We start from the raw sequence: 12,601 nt of genomic DNA, 5'->3' as shown, positions 1-12,601 counted from the left end.
GGTAGCATAGTGCCTAAGGCACTTGACTGTTAACCAGAAGGCTGGCGGTTCAAACCCACCAGCCACTCCTCGGAAGGAAGGTTGGGCAATCCTACTTCGGTAGTGATACTGCCTCGGAAACCCAAGGAGGGGTCGCTATGAGTCGGGAGCGACTCGACAGCAAACAACAACAACAACAACAACATCAACCTGTTCGCTTTTAGTGCCAGACCAACATGATAGAAAATCAGTTTCCACTAGAAGTAATTAATTTAAATAAAAATAAGCTTGTGTTGTCATGGATTTGAGCTAGTTTTTTTTTTTTTAATTAAAAAAAAAATTTTGGTGGTGGGTCTAACTAGAGACCAAACAAAGAAAGGGAAAAGCATTACTATTTGCTGCCAGTAGCAGCTTAATTAGAAGTATTAATTAGTGTCAGAAACCGAGCACTGATTGCTACTTTCTCATTTGTTCCTCACCTTAATCATATAAAGTAAGGAAACATACTGAAAGTGAAAAAGGATTGGGTAAGTTACTCTAGGCTATTAGCTTTTGTTTCATGCAATAAATAATCAAACCCAGTTCCATCTGACTCCAAGTCAATGCTTTTAACTTCTACACTAAACGGTTTTTGTTAAAGAAGTACTCAGAAACAAAACAGGGTAAGAAAGGAAGGGGAATAATACTTATAGTTTATCTTAGTTATCTAGTGCTGCTATAACAGAAATATCATAGGTAGCTGGCTTGAACAAATTTATTCTCTCCGAGTTTAGGAGGCTACAAGTCCAAATTCAGGCACCAGTTCTAGGGGAAAGCATTCTCTGTTGGCTGAAAGGGAAAGTCCTTGTTTCCTTTCAGCACTAGGGGTCCTTGGAGATCTTCATGTGTCTTGGAGTCAATCTTCCCTTGGGTCTAGGATGTTCTCAGCTCAAGGACCCTCAGTTCAAAGGATAAGCTCCCAGCTCTTGTTTATAGTGTCAGTAAGTCTCTCTCTCTCTGCTTGCTTCTCTCTCCTTTTATCTCTTATAACTTAAGGTGATGGAGGCTACACCACAGTGAAGCTCCCCTTCCATCAGATCAGGGCTGTGACTTGAGTAAAGAATGTTGCATGAACAAGCAAATTTTCTTAAAAGTACCTTTGTTTCAAAGTTTTCTTCAGTTGAGAAGAAATTTTATTTTTTTAAAATTAGGTAAATATTTAGATATTTATCATGCAGGTTTAGCACCAAAATTGGTTAAGCAGACCACCTCTATATTTTTATCACCACCAATCCAAATATGCTTGAAAGACTACCCCAACCAAACCAAACCCATTGCCATTAAGTTGATTCCAACTCATAGCAACCCTATAGAACAGAGTAGAACCACCCCATAGGATTTCCAGTGTTATAAATATTTACCGAAACAGACTGCCTTATCTTTCTCCAGTGGAATGGCTGATGGGGTTTATCTGCTGACCTTTTTGGTTAGCAGCCAATGGCTTAACCACTGTGCCAGCAGGGATCCTGGAAACACTGTATTTTCCTTTAAATATTTCTAGGGAAAGCTAGGCCTTCCTTGATAATTGTATCTCTTTTATTATGATCACATATTGTGATAGCCTAGTCTTTGATAGAAGTGCCATTTAATTTGTGTATTAATTTGATATATTACTATTCTTCCCTGGAAGGTCTAAATGGAGTTACATATGAAATGAGATTAAACCACATTATTTCCTAGCTTTATTGTCTATTTTAAAAAATCTTAATTATCTTACTCTAACTTATTTCCTTTTAAACCCCTCTTTCAAACTTTAGAGAATTCTTACTGAATTTGGAATGAAAATTAAACACTTTTTTTATGCTTTCCCTGCAGCTTATTTTAATGCTCCCTTTTTCATTTTCTGTGTAGTTTTTTTTTTTTTTTGAGTACCATTTTGCCCCTAAAAGTTAAGAGTATATAAGCCAATGGCGGTTTAGCTTTTGTTTTTGTTGTTGTTATGTGCCATCCAGTCAGACCTGACTCATAGCGACCCCTCCTTGGGTTTCTGAGGCGGTATTACTATGGAAGTAAGATTGCCCAGCCTTCCTTCTGGTAAGTGGCTGGTGGGTTTGAACTGCCAGCCTTCTGGTTAGCAGTCAAATGCCTTAGGCACTGTTTAGCTCTTACTGATTTTAAATTTTAATTGTTTTGTTGTAAAAAGCATTGATTATCCATATCTAGAGATAAGGCACAGTGCTGCAGGTGTTTATCGATGTTGGATCAAAATCAGTATTGAACTATATTATTTTATACTATTTTCTCCCTTGTTCTACGAACAAAGAGGATAGTTTTGTCTGATTCTTTGATTTGAACAACTTTCATAATAATTATATATGTATTATTATTTTGTAGCTTAGAAATTGATAAATGTTTAGTTAGCTTTCAAGGATGTCCATGTGTTATCATAATTAATGATTCTAAGGAAGAAGAGTAAAATGTGTACATTTTGTCTTGTGAAAAAGGTTTAGAAAATTAAGGACTTAAGAAACTTACATTGTCATTAAGAACCTTTAAAAAAAAAAAAAAAACAAAAAACCAAAGTCACTGCCGTCGAGTTGCATCCGACTCATAGCGACCCCTCCTTGGGTTTCCCAGGCGGTATCAAGTACAGAAGTAGATTGCCCAGCTTTCCTTCCGAGGAATGGCTGGTGGGTTTGAACTGCCAGCCTTTTGGTTAGCAGTCAAGTGCTTTAGGCACTATGCCACCTTTAAGTGATATTATATATAATGGATCTCATCAAGTGGAAATGTTCACTGCCAAAGGCTGATAACAACAACAAAAAAAAAACCCCGCAACTGCCATCGAGTCAGTTCTGACTCACAGTGACCTCTTTTGGGTTTCCAAGGCAGTAAATCTTTACAGAAGTGGATTGCCCAACCTTCCTTCTGTGGGGTAGCTGGTGGGTTTGAACCACCAGTCTTCTCTGGTTAGCAGTCAAATGCCTTAGACACTATGCCACCAGAGCTCCTTCTAAAGGCTGATAGTTCTTCTAAAATGAATTTATCAGTTGTCTTGCAATTCAACAAAATATTTATTCAGCCACAGCTATGTGCAAGACTGCTTGGAATTGTGATACCATATGGAACTTACTTACCTATATCTCGCAAGGTAGAATTGGTGAGGCGCATATAAATAACAGTAGAAAGTAGAAAGTCAATTCCATGAGGTTCGATCCCTCCCCCAATTGGTATATCTGCAGTTCCTAGCATAGTTACATAGTAGATGTACATAGTAGATGTCCTGCTGTTACCTAGTAGATGCTCATTTGTACTTCATCTAAGCTTAGTCCTAGGCCTGTTTCTTTGTTACTCTTTTACCAAACAAACCCCCTGCCATCCAATTGATTCCAATTCATAGCAACCCCCAAAGAGTTTCCAAGGCTGTAAATCTTTATGGAAGTAGACTGCTTCATCTTCTGCAGAGTGGATAGTGAGTTCTAACTGAGGAGGGAGTCATATTATCTCTACTGTCTTTAAATATCTGTAACTCAGATATGTGTGTTGATTCTTATTCACAAACTAAGTATTTCCAAATCTGCCAGACCTTTTTAAAGTATCAGACTCATTTTATTTATTTCACATCTCTACTTCACTATCTCTTGATTGTATTAAGCTTAAAGTATCTAAAAGTGAATGCTTGAAGCTCCCTGGTAGCATAGTGCCTAAGGCACTTGACTGCTCACCAGAAGGCTGGCAGTTCAAACCCACCAGCCACTTCTCGGAAGGAAGGTTGGGCAATCCTACTTCCGTAGTGATACTGCCTCAGAAACCCAAGGAGGGGTCGCTATGAGTCGGGGCTGACTCGACGGCAAACAACAACAACAACAACAGCTTCACTATCTCTTGAGTATATTAAGCTTAAAGTATCTAAAAGTGAATGCTTGAAGCTCCCTGCCCCCTCATATGCCATTCCTATGTTAGTAAGTGGTACTTCTGGCCACATAGTTGCTTGTGTTGCAGGTGTGAGAATCATACTTTATTCCTCTCTTTCCCTCATCCTTGGTATTTAAGTCCTATCAAAGCATATTTTAAACATTACTATTTTTCTCCATCTTAACTGTCATTACCCTCAGGTCCCTCACTCAGCCATCGTTTCTTAACCACCTCTGTACTATTACAGGTCTTTCTGTTTCTTACTCTGCCTCCTTCCAAACTCTTCTTTATAGAACTGCTCAGGTTGTCTTTTTAAAAATAAATGCTTCATAACCCTTAAAATGATATATGAGGACCAGCATGATCTGTCTCTTGTATAACCTCATCTTTCTTAGTCTCCTTGTATACTGTGCTCTAGCTCTATTGGACTTTTCTTGGTTTCTCGGACTTGGCCAGACTTTTCCTTGTCACAAGAGCTTTGTCACACAGGAGTGATCTTTTTCATCCTCTTTGCCTGAACTCCTACTTATCTTTTAGATTTCAAAGTCATTTGTTCCAAGAGGCCTTTCCTGATTCCCCAGAGTTTTGTCTGCCTATTATATGTCTTAGTCAAAGACATTGTGCTTTCCAGCCATAGCAGTTAATAAGGTATATAGTTATTCATAAGATAGCTTGATTGTAAACTCTGTAAGAGCAAATCAGTGCCTATTTTGTTTGGTCCTGAAGCCTCAGTAACTATTCTAGTACAGGATAAATAGTGTGTGCTTAGTAAGCTTTTTTTAAAATTTTTTTTCCTTCTTAAATTCATAAATACTAGTATAAGGTATGGAGTCCTTGGGCTGTAGAAACAGTCAATATGCTCTCCTGCTAGCCAAAAGCTTAGAGGTTTGAATCCATGTAGCCACTTTGTGGGAGAAAATCCTGGCCATCTGCTGCTGTAAAGGATGAAGCCAAGAAAACCCTGTTGGGCAGTCCTGTTCTGTCAAATGGGATCGCTGAGAGTTGAAAATGACCAGATGGAAATTAACAGCAACCTACATGACATGTTTTTCCCCTACATTTTCAGCCTAAAGCACCAAAGGGAAGAAGTGGAGGACGCGAAAAAAAAGTTATCCATCCATATAGTAGAAAAGCAGCTCAAATGACAAGACAGGCCCACAAACAAGAAAAGAAGGAAAAGTAAGTATCTTTCATAACATTTGAGTTATGCACTGGTGAAAAGTCAATTTATACAGTTCTCCTTCAAACATGTCTCTTTCATCAGTTCCTTTCTATTCTTTATTTAGTAATTAATTATGTATTGAGCATGGTGTAAGCACTGAGAGTAAAACAGTCGTTGTGGTTCCCTAGTGCCACTCTGACAAGAATATACCACAAATGGGATGGCCTTAACAAACGAGTTTATTCTCTTACAGTTTGGAGGCTTTAAGCCCCAAGTTCAAAGTGCTAGGCTCTAGAGGTGAAAGCCCTTCAACCTTGGGATCCAGCTCTGCTTCCTGATCCCGGCCCACTGGAGCTAGAGGTGTTTCTACACTCATACAGCTGCTGGCTGCTGAGGCTAAGAAGCCCAAGGTTGACAAGTAAAAAGGCACAGTCCCGATGTTACCAAACCACACAGCAGGCCATTAATTTCAGTCCATTGTAAGTTCCAGGGTCGGCAGAGCATAGCAGGATGGTGAGCATCGACAGGACTACATGCAGGGTCCAAGCGTGCCATAGGCTAGAGACCATTCCCAAGGCTTCTCCTTATATACAGGAAGCAGACCACATTCTAAAGGCAGCTACTCAGCTGCTTGTGGTAGATCCCACCATGGAGTTGATTGCCAGTCTCATAATGGGGAATAACTACCACCAGCTGCCCAGTCGTTCAACCAGGCCCAGCCAAGTTAACACACAAACTGAACTACCGCAATTCCACCCCTCGTCAACTTGGCGTCTGTACAGATCTTCAATGGGTGACAACTGTACGGATCTCTCTCACTGGGTGACTCCAGTCTCCTAGTTCCTCTAAGTGGTGACCTCACCCCCTTGGTCTGATAGGCCCCACTCCTTTCCCTCTTGGGCCTGGCAGCCCTGCCCCCTCACTCTTGGGCAGCAGCTGTGGCTCCATCCCACTGGCTCACATGAACAAATTGTCCCACACTCCAGAACCAAGTTGGTGAAGGCCTGGCTCTTTGAAACCTAGGGGGCTGTGGTCATTCCACCCCCAGAGGCCATAGTCCTACCCTTTCAGGCTGAGGCAGCTGTGCTTCCTTTCCTTGGTCTCTCTGCTTCTGCCGATTAATGCCAAAGGCAACCCATTCTGCAGGAAATCTTACCACCCCAAAACACTCAGTTTTCTTGCTCCGTGGGCCAGCCAACCTGCTACTCCATTTCAACCGGTCTATTTTACCACTTAATGCCTGAAGGCAACTCACTCTGCCAGGAAACCGCCTACTCAATGGTACCTGGCTTTCTCCTCCATGGGCTGGTAAGCCTGCTGCTGTTTAATAATCTCTGGGTCTCTGGGCTCTGCCCCTGCTGTCTCATGCCGTATGTTGGGGTCTCTCTGCTAGGGTCTCGGGTCCACTCCTGTTTCCACATTTTAGGCATCTGTCAGAGCAGCACTTCATTTTCTTGGTACCAAATCCTGGCTATTGGAGAAATAGAACCATATATTGGATGCTGGTTTAGAGCATATATAGCCTCCTGGAGAACATTGCCCCAACCCTACAAGGATTGCCACCTAGCTGGCGCCGTAATTGTGTTTTCACTTGGCCATCCCATCGTTCTATCAAGCCAGCTTCAGGATGATAGGGAACATGGTAAAACCAATGAATTTCGTGAGCATAGGCCCGTTTCTGTACTACATCTGCTGTGAAGTGAGTCCCTTGATTTGAAGCAATGCTGTATGGGATACCATGAGGGTGGGTGGATAAGGCATTCTGTAAGTCCGCCGATGGTAGTTTTGGCAGAAACATTGCGTGCAGGGAAGGCAAATCCAAGGTCTCCAGGCCAAATGGTGGATTGTTCGCTCATGGACAGTTGTAGGTAGCACAATAGAATCCTGATCCACAGAAGAATGTCTCTTTTTCCAGAATGTCCATAAATATACTGGAAACAGGCCACACCCCTAGGGAAACTCCCTTTCAGCGGATTGGCTGTTCAAAACACATACATCTGATCTCATCATGGGAATAACCACATCACAACTGCTTAAACCACACAGAATTGTGGTCCAGCCAAGTTGACACACAAACTGAACTACCACAACAGTGAATAAGGACTCTGGTCTTATAGAACTTACATAAAACATGTTGTTGTTGTTGTTTGCTGTCGAGTCAGCCCCGACTCATAGCGACCCCTCCTTGGGTTTCCGAGGCAGTATCACTACGGAAGTAGGATTGTCCAACCTTCCTTCCAAGGAGTGGCTGGTGGGTTTGAACCGCCAGCCTTCTGGTGAGCATTCAAGTGCCTTAGCCACTATGCTACCAGAGCTCCCAACATAAAACATACATAATTTAAATAGCAAGTTGTGATGAGAGCAATGACAAAAAATTAAAAAGCATTATGGGTTGGTAAATGAGGAGAAATGCTGTTTTATAAAGGATGGCCATGGAAAGTATGTGAGGAAGTTACCTTTGAACAGAGAGCTGAAAGATGGGAAAGTGAACTATGCAGATGTAAATTGGGTCTTTCAGGTATATAAGAGAAGTTGTAACCAAACCAAAATCAAACTCACTGCTGTCAAGTGGGATCCAACTCATAGTGACCCCTCCTTGGGTTTCTGAGGCGCTATCTCTACGGAAGTAGATTGGCCAGTTTTCCTTCTGAGGAGTGGCTGGTGGGTTTGAGCGGCCAGCCTTCTGGTTAGCAGTCATGTGCCTTAGGCAGTATGCCACCAGAGCTCCCAAAGAGGAGCTCTAGTATGGGCATATTGGATATTTGGATATGTTGAGTCTAGTGGTCAAAAGGTAGACATGAATTTGGGAGTCATAGGCACCTACATGGGATTTTAAGCCATGAGACTGGATGGGATAACCCATGGAGTAAATGTATAAAGGGAAGAGAAGAGAGCTAAGGGTTTGATTTCAACCTGGTTAGAGACTGCACCAGAAACACCCAGCTAAGCAACTTCTGGATTCCTAACCCACAGAAACTGAAATAGTGAATGTTTGTTTTTTAGGCTGCCAAGTTTTGGTGTAATTTTTTATACAGCAATGAATAGCCAGTCCAGTATCTGATAACTGCTACACGTTTCTAAGAAGCCATAGGTGTCTGAAGTTCATGTTAAGCCCTGTTGGTTCATTTTCTGTCATCTTGCATATAGACCCAGCTACCTGTTACTGCCCATCTTGTTGGTCGGGATCACAGTCATCTCAAAGCTCTTTAAGAGGAAGATTCACTGCCAAGTCCACTTACATGGCTATGGCCAGAGACGTACATGTTCCTTGCATGTTAACTTCTCCATAGTGATACACCATGGCAGCTTGTTTCCCCCAGAATAAGGGTTCTGAGATGGAGAGTTAGAGATGGAAGATAATCTTTTTATAACCTAATTTTGGAATGATATCCATCTCTATTGCACTGTTTTATGTTCAATGTAAATTAGCATGCAGCAGGACAAGAACATAATTATTAAGAAGCAAGAATTATTGAGGACCATCTTAGATTACTCTCTGTTGGTAGTATCTTCCTACTGGAGATGCTTTGTTTGTAGTCCTCAGGAATAGGGTAGGTTTCTAAGGAACTCAGGCAGCCAGGCAGCCTGGAATATTCAGTTGCCAAACTTTTTCACAGAGCCTAGGATTCTATGTATAACTTCCTATGGTTTCTTTTTGGAATGAAAAAGAGGTAGGAGCAGGTCAGAGAAGGTTAGGGTACTGTGCCTTGTGACCAGAGGTAGGCAAGGCAAAAAAACAAGGCAACCATTGCTGTGGAGTCGGATCCGACCCATAGCGACCCCTCCTTGGGTTTCCGAGGCAGTATCACTACAGAAGTAGATTGCCCAACCTTCCTCCCGGGGAGTGGCTGGTGGGTTTGAACTGCCAGCCTTCTGGTTAGCAGTCAAGTGCCTTAGGCACTATGCTACCAGAGCTCCCTTGTGACCAGAGGTAAAGGATCCAAAACCAGATCTGCTGGATTGATCAAATTGACTTTAGTGATAGAATCTATTTACATAAAGATGCTACAAAAGTGAATAGCAGTTGCTGGTCTGATAGAGACTGGTGAGATGCCCGAGACTATGCCTATAATCACCCTTTTGGGCCTGGAATTGAACTCACTCTTGTGGCTTCCGGCCAGACAATGGAGAGGCCTATAAAGTGAGTATGTACCACAGGTAGGTACACTCCCTAGAACAATCAACCATGGAACATCAGATGGGCAGCATTTTGCACAGGGAGATAGTTCACAGGGCAGGAATGCATAGAAAAGGAGGACACAGGAAAAAGGTAACCACAGGGAGGAAGTGGGAAGACAGCTGTTACATTATGGGGATTGAAATCAATGTCATGAAACAAAATGTGTATGAACTGTTGTGTGGAAAATGAATTTTCTCTGTAAACTTTTACCCAAATCACAATTAAAAAAAAGAAAAAGTGATTATCAGCATTGGAGTATGATTTCAAGTGATTGCTTCATCTTCACCATTTGAAAAGCTTAGATCTAGGACTATATGAAATATCACTTCTGTTCATACAAAAATAAACTAGTATGATATGAAGATTAGCAAATTCCAAGCAATGCACAATTTATAGGCAGAGAGTACTTATTTTATATAACATGATTTTGACTTATTTTGTGATGTTCTCACCTTAGTGACATTTTGTTGCTATGCACTGTCATCTCTTTTGTATTGCTGGGTACATAACAAAGAACTCTAGATACCAAATGTATATGACTCAATAGGAAATTTAACAAAGAGAAACTAAGCATAATGGGGAAGAGTCTAAGAAACAGCTGCCTTTGAGAATTAATATAGTAGATATCATTTCCCTTAAAAAAATGTATTTTCTTTTTTAAATCACATTCTCACATTGTGTTGTGTGCCATCGAGTTGATTTCAAATTATACTGACCTTCTATGACAGAGTAGACCTACTCCAGGATTTCCTAGGCTGTAATCTTTATAGGAGCAGATCCCCAGGGCTTTCTTCCTATGTAGTAGCTGGGTGAGTTTGAACTGATGACCTTTTGGTTGGCAGCCAAGCACTTAACCAATAAGTATGTCTTATTAAGAGTGTTTCCATTTTTACATTCAGTTACCATTTTAAATAATTCTCAAATCTGTCTACTTTCCTTTATCCTAGTTGTTATCTCTAGTTCAGGCCCTCCTTGAGTTCATTCTGATTTATTGCAACTGACTCCTAACTATATTCTTGTATGTTAGTTGTCCTTCCCTTTTATTGCTGAGTACTATTTCATTGAGGAGCTCTGGTGGTGTAGTAGTTAAGGTATTTAGCTGCTAACCAAAAGGTCTTCAGATGAGGCAGTCTGCTTCTGGAGCAGCCTTGGAAACTCAGTGGGGATCTCTATGAGTTGGAATTGATGTGATGGCAGTGACTTTTTTTGGTGACTGTACCATTGTATGGCTATACCATGAATTTATCCATTCAATTGTTGATGGTCATTTGGAATATTTCCAGTTTTTGTCTATTATCTGAGGTTGGCACATTATGGTGCCAGCCACTTTTTTTTTTTTTTTAAATAAAGTTTTGTTTTTTGTTTTAAGTTATTTCCATTTGTTTATGTATGTCTATGACTTAAAAAATGCATTATCTTTAAAAATCACTCCACACATTAACATTAAGTCTATCTTGAGAATATTTTTGGTTTTATAAGATATTCTATATTGCAGTATTCTCTGGTGGCCTAGTGGGTAAGACATTTGGCTGCTAACCAGAAGGTCAGCAGTTCAAACCCACCACCTGCTTCATGGGAGAAAGATAAGGCAATCTACTTCCATAAAGATTTACAGGCTTGGAAACAGTGAAGGTCGCTATGAGTTGGAATTGACTTGCTGGCAGTGGATTTGCTTTTTTGGTTTATTAATTATTAACTATATTAATTCTAAAAGGCAATAGCCATGAAATTTATATTTAAGAGTTTGTGTAGGCATTTGTTTTCACCTCTCTTTTAATTGCTAGGATTGGGATTTCTGGGTTATAGGGTAGGTGTCTGTTGTGTATAAGATATTGAGTAAGTTAAATTTATAAAAATTGCTGAGTTGTATGGTAAGGTTATATTTAGGTATATGAGAAATTGTATATTTTGAAGTGATAATACCATTTTTATATTTTTTACCACCATTGTATGAGTTACAGTTGTTCCACATCCTTTCCTTTTAAATTTTAGTTACTCCAGTAGATGTGTAGTGATATCTTAGAGTGTTTTCAATTTGTGTTTCTTGATGATTAATTATGTTAGCTTTTTTATGTACTAATGGACCATTTCCATGTATTTGATGAAGGATCTGTTCAAATCTCTTTGGTAGTCATTTATTTATTTTTGAGTAGTAAAAGCTATTAGTATATTCTGGATACAAGTTCTTTGTTACTTGTATTGTGAATATTTTCTCACGTTCTGTGGTTAAAAAAAAGAAGCCCTAGTGATGCAGTAGTTGAGGCATTTTGGCTGCTAACCAAAAGGTTGACAGTTGAAACCCATCAGCTGCTCCTGGAGAAAGATGAGGCAGGTTGCTTCCATCAAAATTTGCAGCCTTGGAAACCCTATGGACCAGTTCTACTCTGTCCAATAGGGTAACCATGAGTCAGAATCAACTCAGTGGCAATGAGTTTGGTTTGTTTTATGACTAAAAGGTATTTATTAAATACAGCTTGATTTTTTTTGTCCAGTTTTCTAGTTATTAAAACGGGAAGAAAAATCAGGTTTGCTTATTGCTTTATGGATAGAAGCCATGTGCACTACCCCTTTATGCAAAGCCTTCTCCTTTAGGTAAAATATATTTCTTTTTCCATCCTCATGTTCTTCATCCCCTTTTTGTCTTGAATAACTTCTTTGCATATTCAAGTGTCAACATAAAATTTACTTCCTCTGGAAGACCATCCCAAATCCTGAAATATCCTGTAGGTACTTGACATATGCATACCCATGAATCTGTATTATACTCCATGTTTTATTGCCTCTATATTATAAGCTCTGTTAGTGTAGGGATAGCCAACCTTTTTTTCACTGCTATAACTCTAGGGACTAGTATTAATTCTGGTAGAGAGTGGGTATCCAAAAGCTTCTTTTGAATTATTAGTATTTAAAATATGAATAAGAGGAGGTATATCTTTCCTCAACTGCTTTTTGTGAATAAATGATTCATTTTCTTTGTTATAATTCTTTTATAATTTAAATTTATAAAGATAATCATTTTGTTTTGTTCCTTTGAAGTCTAAAAGATAACAATGATGCATTTGGGCAGCATTCACTATTGTAGGAGGTGTTTATTTTTCATTACTCTTTTGTGCACAAGTATTATGCATATTTTATCATTACAAAAAACACAAAATATTCATTCTTAATCTTATGAGATTATTATTTGTGATTTCAAAACTGGAATGTTCTGTAGGTTTTCTTTAGTCATTAAAGAGTTAATAAAAGTTGATAGTTTTATTTCCATGACATTCAATGTTTCTGTGTTAAAAAATTAATTTCATAAAGGTAAAAGAATGATCTTTGAATTACAGCTTTTGGGGTGGCTTTTCCATTTTGGTTTTGACTGATTTTTAAATATTGCTTTG

The 12,601-nt window shown here is 39.6% G+C and overlaps 1 protein-coding gene across 1 annotated transcript in view; it reads left to right on the top strand.

Moving 5' to 3' along the window:
- TMA16 (translation machinery associated 16 homolog) overlaps window positions 1-12,601 on the top strand; it is a 41,088-nt gene that overhangs the window by 7,525 nt on the left and 20,962 nt on the right. The window contains 2 exon segments of the mRNA XM_042782614.1: window positions 4,940-5,056; window positions 7,396-7,426. Of these exon segments, the coding sequence (XP_042638548.1) occupies window positions 4,940-5,056; window positions 7,396-7,426 (148 nt within the window).

This window comes from Orycteropus afer, unplaced genomic scaffold, assembly GCF_000298275.1.
Source record: "Orycteropus afer afer isolate SDZICR_OR568_19922 unplaced genomic scaffold, OryAfe1.0 scaffold00391, whole genome shotgun sequence".
Taxonomy (NCBI): domain Eukaryota; kingdom Metazoa; phylum Chordata; class Mammalia; order Tubulidentata; family Orycteropodidae; genus Orycteropus; species Orycteropus afer.
This window is presented reverse-complemented; position numbering and strand designations above follow the sequence as displayed.